Raw genomic sequence first — 23,462 nt, 5'->3', positions numbered from 1 at the left:
AGGCCAGCAGGCCTGGTAAAACCATGCAGAGAAACCACCATCTACCAGAGACAAGAATCGTGCCCAGAAATGACTTTGCTCAGAAACAATATCAAAGGTTTGTAGATGGGCATAGTCATGAAAATGTTGGCAGTTATTGAGCATTTCCACTGAGATAGTGATGGCGAGTCATTCTCGAACTTTGGCTGTAGTGATGCTGATGGTTTGTTTGTGTCAGTCGAAGGTGACGATCTGTGACTTGGAGAGTCTCAGAACAAAGGAACCAGCTGAGTTTCTTTCTGCAGACAATGATTACCTACACAAATAATTTTTTTGATCCAATCTGGATGTTATCCCAGGTTCTTCTGCAAACTGAAATAAACTGACCATAGCATTCCATGTATGTAAAAGAACATCAGCTCCAGTGAATTAAAAAGCTTTTATTGTTTAAATAAAATGCATTGAACACAGACAGCAATGGTAGGTTCAAATGGAAATCCCAAGGAACCTGCTTAAGCACCAAACAATTGGCATTTTTGATATATAGTTGCCAGGACTATTTTAAAAACATCTTAAAACAGTTCTGAGCTCTTTATCAGTTACTTTTCTCACCAGGCCGTGCTACCCAGACTGTTACAACCCCTCTGTGACAGCTTTGTACAGATGTGCTACACTTTATGCCTGTTCTGCTTTCCCTGATGTTATAGACAAATATATTGCTGTGTGTAGCTTATATAAGAATAGCTTATGCCTACTCTCTGCTTCTGCCACAGTTTCTGCAATCCTATTTATCATTGCACTCCAAAGTGAATCTTTTCTAATCACGAGGAGCACTCTTTCCAGGGCATTTTTCTTTATAAATGCCCAAGGATGCAATGATTTCTGAACAATTTTAAACTGACAAGTAACTGTTTCTTGGTAAAATGGGACACCTCAGATAAAAACCTGAAAGATGACTGTTAGCACCTTGTGCACATCCCGTGCTCTGTTGTCACAGTGACTGAGGTAGGAGTTTTGTACTTGATGGTCCAAAATTAAGAAGTGGTGATTTGGGAAGTAACTGGATAAATCTGAAGCTGCCTCATTATTTTGGAATGAGCCATGAAAATCGCAGTTTGGTAGGTCCAACTTTAGAATCATGTTGCAAAAAAAATCATGGGCTACTGTTGCTAAACTCAGAGTGACAGTTCTAACAATGTTCTTCTTGTTTTCCATACTGCTTCAGCTAGTCAGCTGCTTGCTCTATTATTAGCTAGAACTGAGCCAGAGATTAACCTAATCCAAAGCAGAGAAACTTAATCTCTTTAAAAATCTATTCCTTCCCTATTCACATATTTTACCAGGCTAGCTTACATCTCCCCTGACTTTAGTTGCTTGGTGGTGATATCTGTAAGGAGTTTGTGTTTCTGCCTTTGACAGGGTGGGGCTTTCCTTGGGACTCTGCTTTCCTCCCACATTCCAAAGATATGCAGGTCATTGAGTTACGTTGTGACTCTAAATTGCCCCTAGTGTGTAGGTGGATTGTAGAGTTGAAGGCACAGTGGAGAGGACACAAGTAGATTGAGTAATAAATCGAGTTGTTGGCACATTGACCATAAATTAGAACACTGAATTTAGGAGTTGGGATGTTATGTTGAAGTTGTACAAGATGCTGGTGAGGCCAAATTTGGAGTTCTGTGTGAAGCTCTTGTCACCTCTCTATGGGAAGGGTCTCAATAAGCTTGAAAGAATGCAAAGAAAATTTACAAACTTGCAAGGATGTTGCTGGGACTTGAGGGCCTGAGTTATAGGGGGCGGTTTAATAGGTTAGGACTTTATTCCTTGGAGAGTAGAGGAATGAGTGGAAAACTTAAAGGTATACAACATTATATGTGGTGTAGAAAGGGTTAATATATGCAGGTGTTTCCCCCAAGATTGAATGAGACGAGAATTAGACAGCAAAAAATTTGAGTGGAAGCTGAGGGAGGAATTTAATTGCTGTTTCAATTGCCACATTTAAGAGAAGCTTGGATAGGTGGGTAAATGGATGAGGAAGTATGGACTGCTACAGTCTGGGTGCAAGTTTATGGTTCTAGGCAGAAAAACAGGCTGGCATAGTCTGGATGAGCCTGTTTCTGTGACTATCACTTTTTAACAGGTTACAGGAACAATCAGTGATCCTGGTGCAGGAGCTGGGTGTAACTGATGGAACTGGACTACGTAAAACAACAGTGTGGCGTGAACTGCCACAAGATCTGAGTCTGATGGCTTCTCCTTGCTTGTAAACTGTTGAGGTGATGATAGTAAATGGTGCACCATAGTGATGGGCTGTAGAGACAGAGGTGGACACAACCATGGAAAATCAAACTGTTACCAGATTTGGCTTGGGGAAAACAATGGAGCAAGATGAGTTAGATGTATAATAACTTTAGAGATATAAACTGTTTTTCTGGCTAAACTACAGCAGAGTGGAAGACAGACTATTTCAAATCTGCCAAATTTTAATAAGTATTCTTTTATTTTGAATAGTTCATATATTTTTCCATCTTGAGGCTAACAACGTTGAGTCCATAAATTTCTCATGCTGGAGTTTTGTTTTATGGGATGTCTTAAGCTATTAAACAGCGAATACCTTGTCTATTGGAAGTAAAAACTTCAATGGCCATTCAATGTACTTTATAGCACTGTCTCTCAACACCAAAGGGATGGTCATAGAGTCACAGTGATTCAACACAGAAATAAAGTTAACTGCATCTGCACTCACCACATTATCTACACTAATACATTTCCTCAACCTTTTTTATTTACCACAGGTTGGGAGAGAACAGACTTAAATCCAGGTCTCTTGGTCTATGTATTGTTTAACAACTCTGCAGCAGTCCCTGCCTTTGATAGAGGAAGTTTTAAATATGTTTTGTATCTGGACCACCAACTGGGTTTTCACTGTCTCTATTAAATTATTGTTAACTAAAATTCACACTGACTCCAAATGAAAGAAGCCTGAAAATATGGAGATTACTTTGTTCAACTTTGAAAAGATCACCGATTAATACTTCAGTTTTATCCTTACTTCCCATTGCCTAGGTCACTAAAACACCTCCAAAATGGACTATAATTTGATGTAACAATCTACATTGCAAGGCCTTTATTATATAAAAATACTGTATATCCTTCAAAGTTCTTTAGTGGGTTAATACAACAAACAGAATGTGGATATGGCTAGTTGGGCTGTTAGAATTATCATTAGTTCTGCCAGTGAATGTTCTGGAGGATGACGAGTGCTCCCATTTCCATATTTAAACAAAGACAAGGAATCAATCTGCTTAAGAGTCACAGGCTTCTATCTGCTTGATTCACATTTTCTCTTCATTGTTTGGTTATAGGGACTGAGTCGCAAGCACTACACACAACATACAAGCTGACTGGCTGCAGCCAGTCCGCCAACAAATTTATGGGAAATCACAGTGAGAAAGTATAAAATTATTGCATCCGTTTAACTGGGACTAAGTGTTGAAAGTAAATGATGCCTTTCAATATACCTAGAGCACCTGATTGTATCACTGCTTATCCATGTGGCTGCTTCACTGTATATTTTAACCACAGTGGAACTAAGAAATCAAATTAACAAAATGTGGCTAAACAAAATGCTTAAAATCATTAAAAGTTGCATTTTACATATCTGTGTAATAATGTCTGGGGAGACACAAATTACTTCCCCAGTGAGAGAATATAGGAAAGCGTTTTAAACTATTAATTGTTTGTTGAAAGATTGTATTATGTTACTGCTTTTAGTCTGGAACCAGCCAGTATCACCTGCCAACAAAAATAGGCTTCCAATGATTTGTGAAGAGTGATTTTGACCCAGGTACATGTTACCCCTCCTTTTCCAACCCTGCCCCACCTGTCAGCTCATCAGATTGACTTAAAATAAAACATAACATCTGTCTGAGAAGGTTTACTGGATCATAAGTGAAATTGCATTCCAGGAAGCATTTCAAAGTGACCATGGAATTGAGTCTTGTTTCTAGCCTGCAGCGTTAGTGCTCAAGTGAAAGTGATGTAATATAGGAGTGGAATTCTTCATATATATCTTTCTAAATCAGAATGAAAATTAATTACTTAAACTTTCTACTGTGAAGCCATAGGCATCTCACTAACAAGCAACGATGTGAAGAAAAATGAAGCCTTTATAAATTATTCTATTTTAACAAGAGTAAGATTATTAATTCTTTATGGCTTTCCACACACACACAAAATCAAAATGTTGCTGCAAATCTGCTGAATTGTATAGTAACATACTATTAAATTGGTAGCTGAAATACTGATTCTCTAATTGAGGAATCAGGTCTCATTAATACTGCAATTAATGGAAGAGAATGCCTTTGATTAAAAGAAACAGAAAATGATGAAATATTACAATAACATTCAAAGGGTGCTGTACATATAATTAAATGAACAGATAAATATTAAGTACTAACATATGTTGCGTGAGTCTGCCTTAGGGAGGGAGGAAGATGGGGGGGGGGGAGAGAGAGAGCAATAGAAAGTGGAGGGAGGAAAAGAGAGAATGAGAGAGGATGGAGGGAGGAAAAGAGAGAGTGGAGGGAGGAAAAACAGCAAGAGAGTGAGAGATATCAGTAGTTCTAATAAAGCATTGCCTTTAAAAATATGTTGTTAATGTCTCCAGCAAACAATTTTCACAAAAGGTTCACAAGATGGCTAGTTAATTAATCAATGAATTCAGAATTGGAACACTTTTAAAAATAAAATTTCAATCTTTTATTTAGCCTGAACTTATCCTTGCACTTTAATTGGGGATGGTATATTGACAGCTTAAGTTCATTGTTTCCTTGCTATATATATGGCAATGACTTACCAACAGTTCAAAAATAGCTTTCCTGTCTGGAAGACTGGATCTGAATGCTGAAGTTAATGGTGCCCCTTTGCATTAAGTGTACCTCGCTTAAAAAACAGAAACACTTTTCCCCTTAAAGCCTATTCTGATCAGGATTTCCACTTATACCAATAAAACAACTCTCAAAGAGAACAAGATTCCGAAGATTCTATTTTGCTGGATTATTTTTCCCCTTTTGCTTTCTAAAGGAAGCGATTAACATAAAAACAACCAGTACTTTGTCAAGTGTCTGAGTTGTGACTTGAAGGGACATTGGGAGATACTACAGTATAACTTAGTGTCAAAGCTTTCATCACATTGTCTTGCAGGTTAATGCAGCTCATTCCATACATAGAAACTATTGAAAAGCTAGTTAAATCTTTTAAAGACAATGTCCTTTAATGGTTTGTTGATTTAAACTCTGGTATTTGCCAAATTCCTTTATTTAAAACTATAACTGCCTTGAACTGAATGCCTTTGTAAAAGGCTTTATAAATAGAGCAGTCAGGACCCTTGAATGAAGAAGCCTCTGACAAGGTCCATTCCAAACTGTGCCAAAGCCACAACTGAACCTTTTTACAATAGAAAGGAACAAAAACAGTTAACTCTATTTCTCATATTGGCCTGCTGGACTCTCAACTTCTTGATCTCTAATGGGAAACCAACTTACAGAAGAATCTTTAGTGATATTTTCTCCTTTCCTTTAAGATGTTGTCACTGACAGTTCTCTGTCCAGCTCCCACCGGATTCCTAATCCTTCACTGACATTGTTTCTTTGCAATCCAAATCATCTTCTTCTGACTATTAAACTGTACTTAATACCTGTCATTCCAACATATACACCAGATGATCCAGAGCCAAGTTTGAGCACAATCTTGGACTTTGGCATTGCTGAACAATTGGTAAGTCAGTGATACACAAGGAAGAGTTGATAACTGTGTTACTTCTGTCAGTTAGAATGGCTGCAATTGGTACCAATTAAAATTATTAACATTTCACGTACAATGATAAAGCTCCTTTGAGGACCAGCCATTCAATACCTTTGCACAAAACTTTCAGGTATCCAAATTGTGAACCTTTTCCTTAAATGAAAAGGGGCTAAATAAGTAGAGACAAACCGGGCCAGTGTGCCTTAAAACCCAGAGACCTCAGTAGCAGAGAGATTCCTAGTTGTTCTTGTTGACCTATGTTCCAAATTTCAGTGCTAGAGCAACCTAAATCCATAGGATCATCAGCCTTGAAGGATAATGCGTGTGTTCTTGTATGGCTGTTGTAGTACAAAATAAATCAATCTAAGTCGTCGAAACCTTCATTCATCAGAATACAATTAGATGACGTTGCGATGATTTTTTGGTTAAAATGGACTGCATTAAAGAACAGAAAACAATCCAATTTAATAGCAGCAAAGCATCTCTCCCCAGAAGTCTCTACTTTGCCTTCAGTGAATTGTGATTGTCTACGACTGACACTCTTCAGCATTTACACCTCCCTCAGCGTGAACCTGCAGATCAACTGGCTGAACCCGATGTTGTCCAGGTCGTTTATTTACAAGGACCACTTTCCTGATGCAGCCAGTAATTCCAGACGTGAACTTTCCCCCTGTGAAGTATTTGGCATCTGGAGCTCCACCTGCAGACAAAAAGCGAGTCTTTAACCTGGGAGAAACACTAGCTTTAAGTTCTGCTGAGCTGAACTGTGTGAGGAGCCAGCACAGAGTTTAAATCAGAGAGACTATGTGGGATTCTCCTCTGAAACTGAAAATAAATTACATTAGTGAATAAAAACAATGTGCATTTTGTTAATGCAGTGTTAATGCAGGGAATGTTAGGAATTATAATTTGGCCCTAAGATATCGATGGACAGATAATGAAAGCTTCAGCCTGTGAGGGCATGAAGTAGGGAGGTTTAGGCGACTGTGGGCTTTGATAACTGAAGCACAGCTACCAATGATGAAACATTTCAAGGACTCTGTGCCCTATCAGCTGTTTTCCACAAACTTATACTGAGACACACATTGGCCGTTGCCGTAAGTTCATCAGCTTAGTGAAAGATCTTTTCTGCGTTGGTCAAAACCCATTGGGCTTCCAGTGCATGGAGCTGTCCCCAACTGCATGACATGGATGGATATATTCCGAAGTGTAGGAGTACTTGCTGAGGGATGCATGGACCCATTACAAAGGGGATATGGGAAATTGCCACAGTGCTGTGTCTTGCTACAGAAAACAAAAGATCTGGTTCCTGTCCTTAACTTTTCAAATGTATCACTGAAAGAATGCTGAGATCAAACGCTGTTCACATTGTGAGGTGCTCGGTAGGATGACCGGAAGTATTGCAATGTCTGCATTGTTTAATCATGTATTTTAAGAACGGTCTATCAGACAGATTTAAAATGTCCATCTAAAGTGTAGCAGAAGGTTTTCCCGGATCAACCTTGCTAGTAAAATGAATTAACTGGCCAATTATCTCACAGCTGTCAGTGGGATCTTGCTGTGAATAGGCTTTTCTTTGAACCCCAGGATAATAACACTCTGAAAGTGATTAAGTGATGGTACAAAGCTTTAGATCAGGGCATGAGACAGCTCTTGGAACCAGGAAGTGTGCTTTCCCACTCCATTAGGAAGGTGAAATGGGAGCACTCTCAGAGAATTTACAGCCACTTCTGTGATACCACAGACACGAGGCAACATATGACAGATTACAGACTACAAGTCTCCCCTGCACATCTGTGGCCAGGATGCTTCAGTCTCTGAGAGGCTGAAAGAAGATTGAAGCAAGCAAGGCCTGCCACCATCTAACTGCGTTTTACAGGAACTCATTGACAGTATCCTGAGACGTTGAGCATCGAAACAGAAGTCCGGACAAAGGACTGTGAGAACAGCTGAGAGGATCATAAGGGTATCCATGCCATCCATCAAGGGCATTTATCAGGAGTATTGCATACACAGTGTCCTTATATTATTAAGGTTCCACATATCCATCCAGCATCCTCTTTCACTTTCTACAATCAGGCAGGAGATAAAGAGTTTCTCCAGACCATTAGACTTCCGAAGTTGCTGCTACATCATATTCGAAGTGTCACTGGTTAATCTGTTCTGTACTTACAATATTTAATATTAATGCACTTTAGTTTGTTATTTATGTGGGATTCCTCTGTAGATTTTATCCGTGCCTTCATAAGTTATCATGCATGTTACTGTGCTTTACACCCTGGTTTCTATATACATTACATGGTTATATATGTTATATACATGTATGTAGTTAAATGACAATAAACTTGACTGATTAACCCAGGGTCTGAGAAAGGCCAGATTTATCTCTTTCTGATCACAACACGGGAAAAGTTTTCTATGATATCTGATCTAGTCACAGGGCTTTATGGTACAATTGATGAATTGAATTGATGAAATCCATTCAATAGAACGTCAGGCTTACCCAGATAGATGCTCCCATTGGTGTTCACCATGACCTTGTCACCTTTAGACTCCCCTCGCACAATCTCACCACCATCCACTTGGACATATCCTGACTTGCCCTCGCTGTGGAAAACACAAACAATTACAGACAAAAACATTTTCTCCACTGAAACATTAACAAAGTTCTTCTCTCCACAGATGCTGCCTGATTTGCTGGGCATTTCAGCTTTTTCTACTTTCTTTTTTTTTAAGATTTCATATACCCATTTTTTAAATTTCCAGTTACCTTGATTCCAACCACTTTCTCAACCAGCAGGAGAGAGAAATTTTACAAGTACAATTGAAAGAGTGTAGAGAAATTTTACAAGGATGTTGCCAGGACTTGAGGAACAAGAGTTATTGGGAAAGGTTAAATATGTTAGGGTCTTTATTTCCTAGAATGTAGAAGGTTGAGAGGAAATTTGATAGAGTTATACAAAATTATGAGCGGTATAGATAGGGTAAATGTAAGCAAGTTTTTTTCCACCAAGTTTAGGAGAGACTACAACTAGAGGTCATGGGTTAAGGGTGAAAGGTTTAAGGGGATCATAAGGGGAAACAACTTCACAGAGAGAGAGAGAGAGAGAGTGTGGAACAAGCTGCCAACAAGAACGGTGGATGTGGGATCTATTTCAACATTTCAGGGAAATTTGGATAGTTAGATGGATGGGAGGCGTAAAGAAGGCTATGGCTGAGCTGCGGGTCGATGGGACTAGGTAGATTAATTGCCTGAAGGGGCTGTTACTGTTATGACGTCCAATATCAAGCTGTAGGGATCATGATGATCTCCAGCATCATTCTCATTAAGGCTGGGAATGATTGCTGTCATACTCAAAAACTGGCTTACTGAGATTTCAATCAGAATCATTCAGAATGAAGATTGATATGAAAGATCCTTTCGAAATGCGAACTAGCTTTTTGAGGACATCCTACTTCCCCCGATTTTGTGATTTATAGTTTTGTTACATTTAAGGACTGGGACTAATTTTGATGCTCAGCATATCCCAACACAAAATTTGAATGCCCACAGCTTTAGAATGGAAGGTGGTCTGTGCTCAACATTGTAAGCTGAGCTCCTTCTGCTGTTAAAACATGAAGCATGTTGCTGCGTCATTCAAATGAGGAAAAGCTGCATCCTAATCAATTCCCCTAAATCTAATTAATTGTTAAATTTGCAGATTATAAATCTTCAGTGTTGCAGAACAACTGTGTCGTTATTTCAGAGTAGCTTTAATGGATTTGAATCATCTCTGATTTTCAAATACGTGAAAAGTTTTGTATAATTACATCATCTGCTTCATTTCATATCCTACGTGCTCCAAAATACTCTTGCATTCCTGAAACTGCAGCAAGCATTATTGTTGATTGGACGTATTAAACTTATTAAAAAGTGGTTTCTATTTTCTTACCGCACAGCAATTAATGTATGCCATTCCCCGTCATTGATTGGATCTTCTGAGAGAATATTAGCTTCACCACTTCCCAACTGGTAACTGTATGCACATAGTAAAACACAGAGAGAAGGTGATTACTGATCTGCACCGCAGCTCCGCTGATGACATTACTCCATCTTCCCAGATAAAAACGTTTACACAGTGAGTGTTGATGCTATACACGGTGAATGTTGATGTCTTTACACAGTGAGATCTGGGGCCTTTGCAAAGTGAGTGTGGGTGCCTGTACACGGTGAATGTGGGTGTCTACACGGTGAATGTGGGTGTCTACACGGTGAGTGTGGGGGTGGGTGTCTACACAGTGAGTGTGGGTGCCTGTACACGGTGAATGTGGGTGTCTACACGGTGAGTGTGGATGTCTACACGGTGAGTGTGGGTGTGGATGTCTACACGGTGAGTGTGGGTGTCTACACCGTGTGTGTGGGTGTCTTTACACGGTGAGTGTGGGTGTGGATGTCTACCCGGTGAGTGTGGGTGTCTTTACACAGTGAGTGTGGGTGTGGATGTCTACACGGTGAGGATGGGTGTGGATGTCTACACGGTGAGTGTGGGTGCGGATGTCTACACAGTGAGAGTGGGTGTCTACACCGTGATGTGGGTGTCTTTACACGGTGAGTGTGAGTGTGGAAGTCTACACGGTGAGGATAGGTGTCTACACAGTGAGTGTGGGTGTCTTTACACGGTGAGTGTGGGTGTGGGTGCCTACACCGTGTGTGTGGGTGTCTTTACATGGTGAGTGTGGGTGTGGATGTCTACACTGTGAGTGTGGGTGTCTACACGGTGAGTGTGGATGTCTACACGGTGGTTGTGGATGTGGGTGTCTACACCGTGTGAGTGGGTGTCTACACGGTGAGTGTGGGTGTGGATGTGGATGTCTACACGGTGAGTGTGGATGTCTACACGGTGGTTGTGGATGTGGGTGTCTACACCGTGTGAGTGGGTGTCTACACGGTGATTGTGGATGTGGGTGTCTACACGGTGACTGTGGGTGTGGGTGTCTACACAGTGAGTGTGGGTGCCTGTACACGGTGAATGTGGGTGACTACACGGTGAGTGTGGGTGTCTACACGGTGAGTGTGGGTGCCTGTACACGGTGAATGTGGGTGACTACACCGTGTGAGTGGGTGTCTACACGGTGATTGTGGATGTGGGTGTCTACACGGTGAGTGTGGGTGTGGGTGTCTACACAGTGAGTGTGGGTGCCTGTACACGGTGAATGTGGGTGTCTACACGGTGAGTGTGGGTGTGGATGTCTACACGGTGAGTGTGGGTGTCTACACCGTGTGTGTGGGTGTCTACACCGTGTGTGTGGGTGTCTTTACACGGTGAGTGTGGGTGTGGATGTCTACCCGGTGAGTGTGGGTGTCTTTACACGGCGAGTGTGGGGATGGGTGTCTACACGGTGAGTGTGGGTGTCTTTACACGGTGAGTGTGGGTGTCTTTACACGGTGAGTGTGGGTGTGGATGTCTACACGGTGAGTGTGGGTGTGGATGTCTACACGGTGAGTGTGGGTGTCTACACCGTGTGTGTGGGTGTCTTTACACGGTGAGTGTGAGTGTGGAAGTCTACACGGTGAGGATGGGTGTCTACACGGTGAGTGTGGGTGTCTACACGGTGAGTGTGGGTGTCTTTACACGGTGAGTGTGGGTGTGGATGTCTACACGGTGAGTGTCGGTGTCTTTACACGGTGAGTGTGGGTGTGGATGTCTACACGGTGAGTGTGGGTGTGGGTGTCTACACGGTGAGTGTGGATGTCTACACGGTGGTTGTGGATGTGGGTGTCTACACCGTGTGTGTGGGTGTCTTTACACGGTGAGTGTGGGTGTGGATGTCTACACTGTGAATGTGGATGTCTACACGGTGGTTGTGGGAGTCTACACCGTGTGAGTGGGTGTCTACACGGTGAGTGTGGGTGTCTACACGGTGAGTGTGGATGTCTACACGGTGGTTGTGGATGTGGGTGTCTACACCGTGTGAGTGGGTGTCTACACGGTGAGTGTGGGTGTCTACACCGTGTGTGTGGGTGTCTTTACACGGTGAGTGTGGGTGTCTACACCGTGTGTGTGGGTGTCTTTACACGGTGAGTGTGGGTGTCTACACGGTGAGTGTGGGTGTGGATGTGGATGTCTACACGGTGAGTGTGGGTGTCTACACGGTGAGTGTGGGTGTGGATGTGGATGTCTACACGGTGAGTGTGGGTGTCTACACGGTGAGTGTGGGTGTCTACACGGTGGTTGTGGATGTGGATGTCTACACGGTGAGTGTGGGTGTGGATGTGGATGTCTACACGGTGAGTGTGGATGTCTACACGGTGGTTGTGGATGTGGATGTCTACACGGTGAGTGTGGGTGTGGATGTGGATGTCTACACGGTGAGTGTGGATGTCTACACGGTGAGTGTGGGTGTCTACACCGTGTGTGTGGGTGTCTTTACACGGTGAGTGTGAGTGTGGGTGTCTACACGGTGAGGATGGGTGTCTACACAGTGAGTGTGGGTGTCTTTACACAGTGAGTGTGGGTGTGGGTGTCTACACAGTGAGTGTGGGTGTGGGTGTCTACACGGTGAGTGTGTGTGCCTACACGGTGACTGTGGGTGTCTACACGGTGAGTGTGGTGTCTTTACACGGTGAGTGCGGGTGTCTACACCGTGTGTGTGGGTGTCTTTACACAGTGAGTGTGGTTGTCTTTACACAGTGAGTGTGGGTGTGGGTGTCTACATGGTGAGGATGGGTGTCTACACGGTGAGTGTGGGTGTCTTTACACGGTGAGTGTGGGTGTGGATGTCTACACGGTGAGTGTGGGTGTGGATGTCTACACGGTGAGGATGGGTGTCTACACAGTGAGTGTGGGTGTCTTTACACAGTGAGTGTGTGTGTCTTTACACTGTGAGTGTGGGTGTGGATGTCTACACCGTGTGTGTGGGTGTCTCTACACGGTGAGTGTCGGTGTCTTTACACGGTGAGTGTGGGTGTGGTTGTCTACACAGTGAGTGTGGGTGTCTTTACACAGTGAGTGTGGGTGTGGGTGTCTACACGGTGAGTGTGGGTGTCTACACCGTGTGAGTGGGTGTCTACACGGTGAGTGTGGGTGTCTACACCGTGTGTGTGGGTGTCTTTACACGGTGAGTGTGGGTGTCTACACCGTGTGTGTGGGTGTCTTTACACGGAGAGTGTGGGTGTCTTTACACGGTGAGTGTGGGTGTCTTTACACAGAGAGTGTGGGTGTGGGTGTCTACACGGTGAGTGTGTGTGTGGATGTCTACACAGTGAGTGTGGGTGCCTACACGGTGACTGTGGGTGTCTTTACACGGTGAGTGTGGGTGTCTTTACACAGTGAGTGTGGGTGTGGGTGTCTACACGGTGAGGATGGGTGTCTACACGGTGAGTGTGGGTGTCTTTACATGGTGAGTGTGGGTGTGGATGTCTACACAGTGAGTGTGGGTGTGGATGTCTACACGGTGAGGATGGGTGTCTACACAGTGAGTGTGGGTGTCTTTACACAGTGAGTGTGGGTGTCTTTACATGGTGAGTGTGGGTGTGGATGTCTACACCGTGTGTGTGGGTGTCTTTACACGGTGAGTGTGAGTGTGGGTGTCTACACCGTGTGAGTGGGTGTCTACACCGTGTGTGTGGGTGTCTTTACACGGTGAGTGTGGGTGTCTACACGGTGAGTGTGGGTGTCTACACGGTGAGTGTGGGTGTCTTTACACAGTGAGTGTGGGTGTCTTTACATGGTGAGTGTGGGTGTGGATGTCTACACCGTGTGTGTGGGTGTCTTTACACGGTGAGTGTGAGTGTGGGTGTCTACACCGTGTGAGTGGGTGTCTACACCGTGTGTGTGGGTGTCTTTACACGGTGAGTGTGGGTGTCTACACGGTGAGTGTGGGTGTCTACACGGTGTGTGTGGGTGTCTTTACACAGTGAGTGTGGGTGTGTGTGTCTACACCGTGTGTGTGGGTGTCTTTACACGGTGAGTGTGTGTGTGGGTGTCTTTACACGGTGAGTGTGGGTGTCTACATGGTGAGTGTGGGTGTGGATGTGGATGTCTACACGGTGAGTGTGGGTGTGGATGTGGATGTCTACACGGTGAGTGTGGGTGTCTACACGGTGAGTGTGGATGTCTACACCGTGTGTGTGGGTGTCTTTACACGGTGAGTGTGGGTGTCTACACGGTGAGTGTGGGTGTCTTTACACGGTGAGTGTGGGTGTGGATGTCTACACAGTGAGTGTGGGTGTGGATGTGGATGTCTACACGGTGAGTGTGGGTGTCTACACGGTGAGTGTGGATGTCTACACAGTGAGTGTGGGTGTCTACACCGTGTGTGTGGGTGTCTTTACACGGTGAGTGTGGGTGTGGATGTCTACACCGTGTGTGTGGGTGTCTTTACACGGTGAGTGTGGGTGTGGGTGTCTACACGGTGAGTGTGGGTGTCTACACCGTGTGTGTGGGTGTCTTTACACGGTGAGTGTGGGTGTCTACACCGTGTGTGTGGGTGTGGATGTCTACACGGTGAGGATGGGTGTCTACACAGTGAGTGTGGGTGTCTTTACACAGTGAGTGTGTGTGTCTTTACACTGTGAGTGTGGGTGTGGATGTCTACACCGTGTGTGTGGGTGTCTTTACACGGTGAGTGTGGGTGTGGGTGTCTACACCGTGTGTGTGGGTGTCTCTACACGGTGAGTGTCGGTGTCTTTACACGGTGAGTGTGGGTGTGGTTGTCTACACAGTGAGTGTGGGTGTCATTACACAGTGAGTGTGGGTGTGGGTGTCTACACGGTGAGTGTGGGTGTCTACACCGTGTGAGTGGGTGTCTACACGGTGAGTGTGGGTGTCTACACCGTGTGTGTGGGTGTCTTTACACGGTGAGTGTGGGTGTCTACACCGTGTGTGTGGGTGTCTTTACACGGAGCGTGTGGGTGTCTTTACACGGTGAGTGTGGGTGTGGGTGACTACACGGTGAGTGTGGATGTCTACACGGTGAGTGTGTGTGCCTACACGGTGACTGTGGGTGTCTTTACACGGTGAGTGTGGGTGTCTTTACACAGTGAGTGTGGGTGTGGGTGTCTACACGGTGAGTGTGGGTGTCTTTACACGGTGAGTGTGGGTGTGGGTGTCTACACCGTGTGTGTGGTTGTCTTTACACGGTGAGTGTGGGTGTCTTTACACGGTGAGCGTGGATGTCTACACGGTGGTTGTGGATGTGGGTGTCTACACCGTGTGAGTGGGTGTCTACACGGTGAGTGTGGGTGTCTACACCGTGTGTGTGGGTGTCTACACGGTGAGTGTGGGTGTCTACACGGTGAGTGTGTGTGTGGATGTCTACACAGTGAGTGTGGTTGCCTACACGGTGACTGTGGGTGTCTTTACACGGTGAGTGTGGGTGTGGGTGTCTACACGGTGAGGATGGGTGTCTTTACACGGTGAGTGTGGGTGTGGATGTCTACACGGTGAGTGTGGGTGTGGATGTCTACACGGTGAGGATGGGTGTCTACACAGTGAGTGTGGGTGTCTTTACACAGTGAGTGTGGGTGTCTTTACACAGTGAGTGTGGGTGTGGATGTCTACACCGTGTGTGTGGGTGTCTTTACACGGTGAGTGTCGGTGTCTTTACACGGTGAGTGTGGGTGTGGTTGTCTACACAGTGAGTGTGGGTGTCATTACACAGTGAGTGTGGGTGTGGGTGTCTACACGGTGAGTGTGGGTGTCTACACCGTGTGAGTGGGTGTCTACACGGTGAGTGTGGGTGTCTACACCGTGTGTGTGGGTGTCTTTGCACGGTGAGTGTGGGTGTCTACACCGTGTGTGTGGGTGTCTTTACACGGAGCGTGTGGGTGTCTTTACACGGTGAGTGTGGGTGTCTTTACACAGAGAGTGTGGGTGTGGGTGACTACACGGTGAGTGTGGATGTCTACACGGTGAGTGTGTGTGTGGATGTCTACACAGTGAGTGTGGGTGCCTACACGGTGACTGTGGGTGTCTTTACACGGTGAGTGTGGGTGTCTTTACACAGTGAGTGTGGGTGTGGGTGTCTACACGGTGAGTGTGGGTGTCTTTACACGGTGAGTGTGGGTGTGGGTGTCTACACCGTGTGTGTGGTTGTCTTTACACGGTGAGTGTGGGTGTCTTTACACGGTGAGCGTGGATGTCTACACGGTGGTTGTGGATGTGGGTGTCTACACCGTGTGAGTGTGGGTGTCTACACGGTGAGTTTGGGTGTCTACACCGTGTGTGTGGGTGTCTACACGGTGAGTGTGGGTGTCTACACGGTGAGTGTGTGTGTGGATGTCTACACAGTGAGTGTGGATGTCTACACGGTGAGTGTGGGTGTCTACACGGTGAGTGTGGGTGTCTACACCGTGTGTGTGGGTGTCTACACGGTGAGTGTGGGTGTCTACACGGTGAGTGTGTGTGTGGATGTCTACACAGTGAGTGTGGTTGCCTACACGGTGACTGTGGGTGTCTTTACACGGTGAGTGTGGGTGTGGGTGTCTACACGGTGAGGATGGGTGTCTACACGGTGAGTGTGGGTGTCTTTACACGGTGAGTGTGGGTGTGGATGTCTACACGGTGAGTGTGGGTGTGGATGTCTACACGGTGAGGATGGGTGTCTACACAGTGAGTGTGGGTGTCTTTACACAGTGAGTGTGGGTGTCTTTACACAGTGAGTGTGGGTGTGGATGTCTACACCGTGTGTGTGGGTGTCTTTACACGGTGAGTGTGGGTGTGGGTGTCTACACCGTGTGTGTGGCTGTCTTTACACGGTGAGTGTGCGTGTCTTTACACGGTGAGTGTGGGTGTCTACACAGTGAGTGTGGGTGCCTACACGGTGACTGTGGGTGTCTTTACACGGTGAGTGTGGGTGTCTTTACACAGTGAGTGTGGGTATGGGTGTCTACACGGTGAGTGTGGGTGTCTTTACACGGCGAGTGTGGGTGTCTTTACACGGCGAGTGTGGGGATGGGTGTCTACACGGTGAGTGTGGGTGTCTTTACACGGTGAGTGTGGGTGTCTTTACACGGTGAGTGTGGGTGTCTTTACACAGTGAGGATGTGTGTGGGTGTCTTTACACGGTGAGTGTGAGTGTGGGTGTCTACACGGTGAGGATGGGTGTCTACACAGTGAGTGTGGGTGTCTTTACATGGTGAGTGTGGGTGTGGATGTCTACACAGTGAGTGTGGGTGTCTTTACACGGTGAGTGTGGGTGTGGGTGTCTACACCGTGTGTGTGGATGTCTACACGGTGAGTGTGGGTGTCTTTTCACGGTGAGTGTGGGTGTCTACACCGTGTGTGTGGGTGTCTTTACACAGTGAGTGTGGGTGTGGATGTCTACACAGTGAGTGTGGGTGTCTACACGGTGAGTGTGGGTGTGGATGTCTACACGGTGAGGATGGATGTCTACACAGTGAGGGTGGGTGTCTTTACACGGTGAGTGTGGGTGTGGGTGTCTACACGGTGAGGATGGATGTCTTTACACGGTGAGTGTGGATGTCTACACGGTGACTGTGGGTGTGGATGTCTACACGGTGAGTGTGGGTGTGGATGTCTACACGGTGAGGATGGGTGTCTACACAGTGAGTGTGGGTGTCTTTACACAGTGAGTGTGGGTGTCTTTACACAGTGAGTGTGGGTGTGGATGTCTACACCGTGTGTGTGGGTGTCTTTACACGGTGAGTGTGGGTGTGGGTGTCTACACCGTGTGAGTGGGTGTCTTTACACGGTGAGTGTGGGTGTCTACACAGTGAGTGTGGGTGCCTACACGGTGACTGTGGGTGTCTTTACACGGTGAGTGTGGGTGTCTTTACACAGTGAGTGTGGGTATGGGTGTCTACACGGTGAGTGTGGATGTCTACACGGTGAGTGTGGGTGTCTTTACACGGTGAGTGTGGGTGTCTTTACACGGCGAGTGTGGGTGTGGATGTCTACACGGTGAGGATGTGTGTGGGTGTCTTTACACGGTGAGTGTGAGTGTGGGTGTCTACACGGTGAGGATGGGTGTCTACACAGTGAGTGTGGGTGTCTTTACACGGTGAGTGTGGGTGTGGATGTCTACACCGTGTGTGTGGGTGTCTTTACACGGTGAGTGTGGGTGTGGGTGTCTACACCGTGTGTGTGGGTGTCTTTACACGGTGAGTGTGGGTGTCTTTACAGTGAGTGTGGATGCCTACACGGTGACTGTGGGTGTCTTTACACGGTGAGTGTGGGTGTCTTTACACAGTGAGTGTGGGTATGGGTGTCTACATGGTGAGTGTGGATGTCTACACGGTGAGTGTGGGTGTCTTTACACGGCGAGTGTGGGTATCTTTACACGGCGAGTGTGGGGATGGGTGTCTACACGGTGAGTGTGGGTGTCTTTACACGGTGAGTGTGGGTGTCTTTACACGGTGAGTGTGGGTGTGGATGTCTACACGGTGAGGATGTGTGTGGGTGTCTTTACACGGTGAGTGTGAGTGTGGGTGTCTACACGGTGAGGATGGGTGTCTACACAGTGAATGTGGGTGTCTTTACACGGTGAGTGTGGGTGTGGATGTCTACACGGTAAGGATGGATGTCTACACAGTGAGGGTGGGTGTCTTTACACGGTGAGTGTGGGTGTGGGTGTCTACACGGTGAGGATGGATGTCTACATGGTGACTGTGGGTGTCTACACCGTGAGTGCGGGTGTCTTTACACGGTGAGTGTGGGTGTCTACACGGTGAGTGTGGATGTCTACACGGTGAGTGTGGGTGTCTACACCGTGTGTGTGGGTGTCTTTACACGGTGAGTGTGGGTGTCTTTACACGGTGAGTGTGGGTGTCTACACAGTGAGTGTGGATGTCTTTACATGGTCAGTGTGGGTGTCTACACGGTGAGTGTGGATGTCTACACAGTGATTGTGGATGTGGGTGTCTACACCGTGTGTGTGGGTGTCTTTACACGGTGAGTGTGGGTGTGGATGTCTACACGGTGAGTGTGGGTGTGGATGTCTACACGGTGAGGATGGGTGCCTACACAGTGAGTGTGGTTGTCTTTACACAGTGAGTGTGGGTGTCTACACGGTGAGTGTGGGTGTGGATGTCTACACGGTGAGGATGGGTGTCTACACAGTGAGTGTGGGTGTCTTTACACAGTGAGTGTGGGTGTCTTTATACGGTGAGTGTGGGTGTCTTTACACGGTGAGTGTGGGTGTGGGTGTCTGCACGGTGAGTGTGGATGTCTACACGGTGAGTGTGGGTGTCTTTACACGGTGAGTGTGGATGTCTACACGGTGGTTGTGGATGTGGGTGTCTACACCGTGTGAGTGGGTGTCTACACGGTGAGTGTGGGTATCTACACCGTGTGTGTGGATGTGGGTGTCTTTACACGGTGAGTGTGGCTGTCTTTACACGGTGATTGTGGATGTGGGTGTCTACACAGTGACTGTGGGTGTCTTTACATGGTGAGTGTGGGTGTGGATGTCTACACGGTGAGTGTGGGTGTCTTTACATGGTGAGTGTGGGTGTCTACACGGTGAGTGTGGGTGTGGATGTCTACACGGTGAGTGTGGATGTGGATGTCTTTACACAGTGAGTGTGGATGTCTACGCGGTGGGGATGGGTGTCTACACAGTGAGTGTGGATGTCTTTACACGGTGAGTGTGGATGTGGATGTCTTTACACGGTGAGTGTGGATGTGGATGTCTTTACACGGTGAGTGTGGATGTCTTTACACAGTGAGTGTGGGTGTCTTTACACAGTGAGTGTGGGTGTGGATGTCTACACGGTGAGTGTGGATGTCTACACGGTGGGGATGGGTGTCTACACAGTGAGTGTGGGTGTCTACACGGTGAGTGTGGGTGTCTTTACACGGAGAGTGTGGGTGTCTACACGGTGAGGATGGGTGTCTACACGGTGGGGATGGGTGTCTTTACACGGTGAGTGTGGGTGTGGGTGTCTACACGGTGAGTGTGGGTGTCTTTACACAGTGAGGATGGGTGTCTACACAGTGACTGTGGGTGTCTTTACACGGTGAGTGTGGGTGTGGGTGTCTACACGGTGAGTGTGGGTGTGGGTGCCTACACGGTGACTGTGGGTGTCTACACGGTGAGTGTGGGTGTGGGTGTCTACACAGTGAGTGTGGGTGTGGGTGTCTACACGGTGAGTGTGGGTGCCTACACGGTGACTGTGGGTGTCTACACGGTGAGTGTGGGCGTGGATGTCTACACGGTGAGTGTGGGTGCCTACATGGTGACTGTGGGTGTCTACACGGTGAGTGTGGGTGTCTTTTCATGGTGAGTGTGGGTGTGGGTGTCTACACGGTGAGTGTGGGTGTCTTTTCATGGTGAGTGTGGGTGTGGATGTCTACACCGTGAGTGTGAGTGCCTACACGGTGAAGGTGGGTGTTTTTACACTGTGAGTGTCAGAGAATAGCAATACCTACATTGGGCTGCTGTTTATTGACTACAGCTGAGCATTCAAGACAATCATACCCTCAGTTCTAATCAATAAACCTTAAAACCTTGGCTTCTGAATCTCCCTCTGTAACTGGATCTTTGACTTCTTCAACGGAGACCACAGTTTGTTTGGATCGGGAATAGTGACTGCTCCAATCTCTCTACACCCACAATTGCGTGTCTAGGCACAGCGCAAATGAGATCAATAAATTTGCCAACGACATAACTACTGCTAGCAGAATTTCAGATGATGACGAGGAGGCGTTCAGAAGTGAGATATATCAGCTGATTGGGTGATGTTGTAGTGACAACACTCTCAACATCAGTAAGACCAAGAAATTGAGTGTGGACTTCAGGAAGGGGAAGTCGAGGGAACACACTCCAGTCCTAATGGAGGGATCCAAAGTGGAAAGGGTAAGCAGTTTCAAATTCCTGGGTATCAACATTTCTGAGGATCTATCCTGGGCCCAACATCTTGATAACATTACAAAGAAGGCACGGCAGCAGCTATATTTCATTAGGAGCTTGAAGAGAATTGACAAGGTACCAAAGATAAACAACAATTTCCACAGATGTACAGTGGAGAGCATTCTAACTGGTTGCATCACAGTCTGGTACGAAGGGGTCACTACACAGGATCGGAAAAGGATGCAGAAAGTTGTAAACTCAGCCAGCTCCATCATAGGCACTACTCTCCCCAGCATTGCGGACACTTTCATAAGGTGATGCCTCAAAAAGGCAGTGTCCATCATTAAGGACCCCATCACCCAGGACTTGCCCTCTTCTCATTATCACCATCAAGGAGGAGGTACACAAGCCTGAAGCCACACACTCAACATTTCAGAAACAACATCTCCCCCTCCACCATCCAATTTCTGAATGGACAATGAACCCATGAACCTCAATATATTTTCCTTCTCTTTTTGCATGGTATATTAAACTTGATTCTGAGGTCTGATGAAGCAGTGAAAGTGAGATTATATAACATATGGCAGATTGTCAATACACGTGAAGACTAGATTGATTATCACTGTCTGTTGCACACTATAATGATTGTGCTGAAGAAGGGTTACATATTCTGCATTATAGAACACAGTTACAAAATGAAATGTCATGCACACACAAGCCATTTACTACTGAGACAATACTACCTGAGCCGAGGTGTCCTCTTTTGGTGGGACATTAAATCAAAAGACACAGTTGATCCTAAAATATTCTATTCATCCTTTCAGGGAATGTGCAAAGGCATCATTTATGCCTAAATCAACATCACCAGAACAGATCAGATGCCCCAACCCAGAGTGTATGATGTTTAATATGGTGGAACTACATTTTTCCCACTTCATAGCCCTTCCCTGCATTGCATCAAACACTTCATTCATGGTGAATTGTCATACAATTGCAGCAGATTCCACATAGATACATTCTTTTTAAATTGACCTTGAGATGCCCGATGATCTACGCCACCATGAGTGTGTTGATTTCCCCCATGGGAATGAGACCTGTAATTGTCTGACATCTACTGGCTTCACATGGCCAATCAGGTAAAACAGCTGGGATGGTTCATTGTCCACAGACGCGTGACCACTTGGCAAGCTATGATTGACACTGTATCTAAGATGAGTGGACCAAGGTTCTAGTTCTTTCCATTAGTCCCTGCCATTGGTTTGACTGATGTACAGGCTAAGCTTTGGTCTATTAGAGCTATATTGAGACTAAGGCTCAGTTAAGTAAACAACCAAATGACATTTCCTTCCAGAACTTGCTGTGTTCAGGACTAGTGTGGTAGGACTCTGAAACCCCAATGGGGAACTGGGGAGTAAGACCTGGGTAGCAGTGACTGAGATTATGTCCATGGTGCTTGGATGAAGATTCCTACTGTGCTTGTCTGATCAACAGGAATGAAAACTGATCTTTGCAGACTCTTAGGCATTTCTATTGGGTGAGATTGGGCGGGGTCCGGCTACCCTCCTGTTGGTCAGGGTCCCACTAGACCAGTTCCAGCCAAAAATAACAACCCAGATGATTTGCAATCTATACACAGACCCAGCCCTGAAACAATCAGGCAGTTTGAACTCCAGGAAAAAGGTGAAAAAACAAAGGCCAAGGGTCTCTGCCCGAAACGTTGACAGTACTTCTCCCTCTTGATGCTGCCTGGCCTGCTGTGTTCCACCAGCATTTTGTGTGTGTTGTGAGAAAACAAATGACATGTTTACACAATGACTTCAGGATATCTCAGAGCAAATAAAGTGCAGTTAAAATATGATGTAATGTAATTGTCCACAAGGAATGATAATAACCATAACAACTGTTTAGTCCACATTCTGGGACAAATTTAGTCGTTCTTTGGTTTGTACCATGGGATTTCTTGCATCGGTCAAAGAGAGACGACAGGGGTCTGCTTTAATGTGTCATTCATAAACAGCAGCACCAATGAAGCACCTTCCCTCAGCAAGTCCTCAAGTGCTAGCCTGTCCTCAGGTGTATGGAGTGGGATGTGATCACATTCTGGGCTGATACCTTTGTTTAGCCAACCTGTAGGCTGTGATCATGCACAAACATGGATTTGCCACACCTGGCCAGGCTTACCTGAAGAGCACGTGCCCATTCTGGAGTCCCAGAGTGACGTAGTCTTTTCCTTTTCCACTTTCCCCGTGTTTCTACAGACAAAAGGAAACATGTTATTGACAGCAGTTCCTTCATTCTCATTGAGCTAATGACACTATTGGCAGCAAAGAAAGGATGAAGCACAAGTGTTTCTATCCCTACAGCTTTCTTATACATCACTGGAAGCTCCTTCCTTCCACTAATTATTGCCAACCTGGACAAGAACTTATCACCAAGGAATACTCTGAGCACAGGCTTGTTGTTTAATTCTCCAAACCCAACCTGTTTAGTGATTGGAAATGTTGAACTAATCTCTAAATAGTGGTGATAATCGGGTGCAACAGACTGCTGCATTTGGGATGAGGCAAATGGCAGTGTGAAAGAACCATTTCTGCTGAGCCATCTGTAGTTTTGAAGAAGGTCATGTAGAGTAAAACTCTCTCTTGAATGGTGCCAGGCTGGCAGATAGTCACAGAAAACTCCAGCACAGAAGCAGGTCCTTTGGCCCAACCAGTGAGTGTCGAGCCATTATCTTCTCAACTATTGGATGCTGGTCCTATCAATTCTCAAGCACTGTGGATGACCAGAGTGTGGCCAGCTCAAGGTGGCTGCCATGATTTTAAGCGATGACTTTGATCATTCAGTGTTAAGGTGAGGTTACTTTACCTGTAGTGTTATCTAATTTGTGG

General features: G+C 46.1%; 1 protein-coding gene across 3 annotated transcripts in view; it reads right to left on the bottom strand.

Moving 5' to 3' along the window:
• Positions 1-404: 404 nt before the first annotated feature.
• Positions 405-23,462, bottom strand: part of hspg2 (heparan sulfate proteoglycan 2) — a 521,654-nt gene continuing 498,596 nt past the window's right edge. For all 3 annotated transcript variants that reach the window (XM_059951673.1, XM_059951675.1, XM_059951674.1), the window contains 4 exons: positions 22,756-22,826; positions 9,714-9,797; positions 8,285-8,388; positions 405-6,481 (listed from right to left, as the gene is read on the bottom strand). In XM_059951673.1, coding sequence (XP_059807656.1) covers positions 6,309-6,481; positions 8,285-8,388; positions 9,714-9,797; positions 22,756-22,826 — 432 coding nt within the window. In that variant the 3' untranslated portion in view covers positions 405-6,308. The remainder of the gene's footprint in view (positions 6,482-8,284; positions 8,389-9,713; positions 9,798-22,755; positions 22,827-23,462) is intronic.

The sequence above is a fragment of the Hypanus sabinus genome, chromosome 27, assembly GCF_030144855.1.
Source record: "Hypanus sabinus isolate sHypSab1 chromosome 27, sHypSab1.hap1, whole genome shotgun sequence".
Classification (NCBI taxonomy): Eukaryota; Metazoa; Chordata; class Chondrichthyes; order Myliobatiformes; family Dasyatidae; genus Hypanus; species Hypanus sabinus.
Note: the sequence above shows the minus strand (reverse complement) of the source record. Positions and strands in the feature narration are given on the sequence as shown.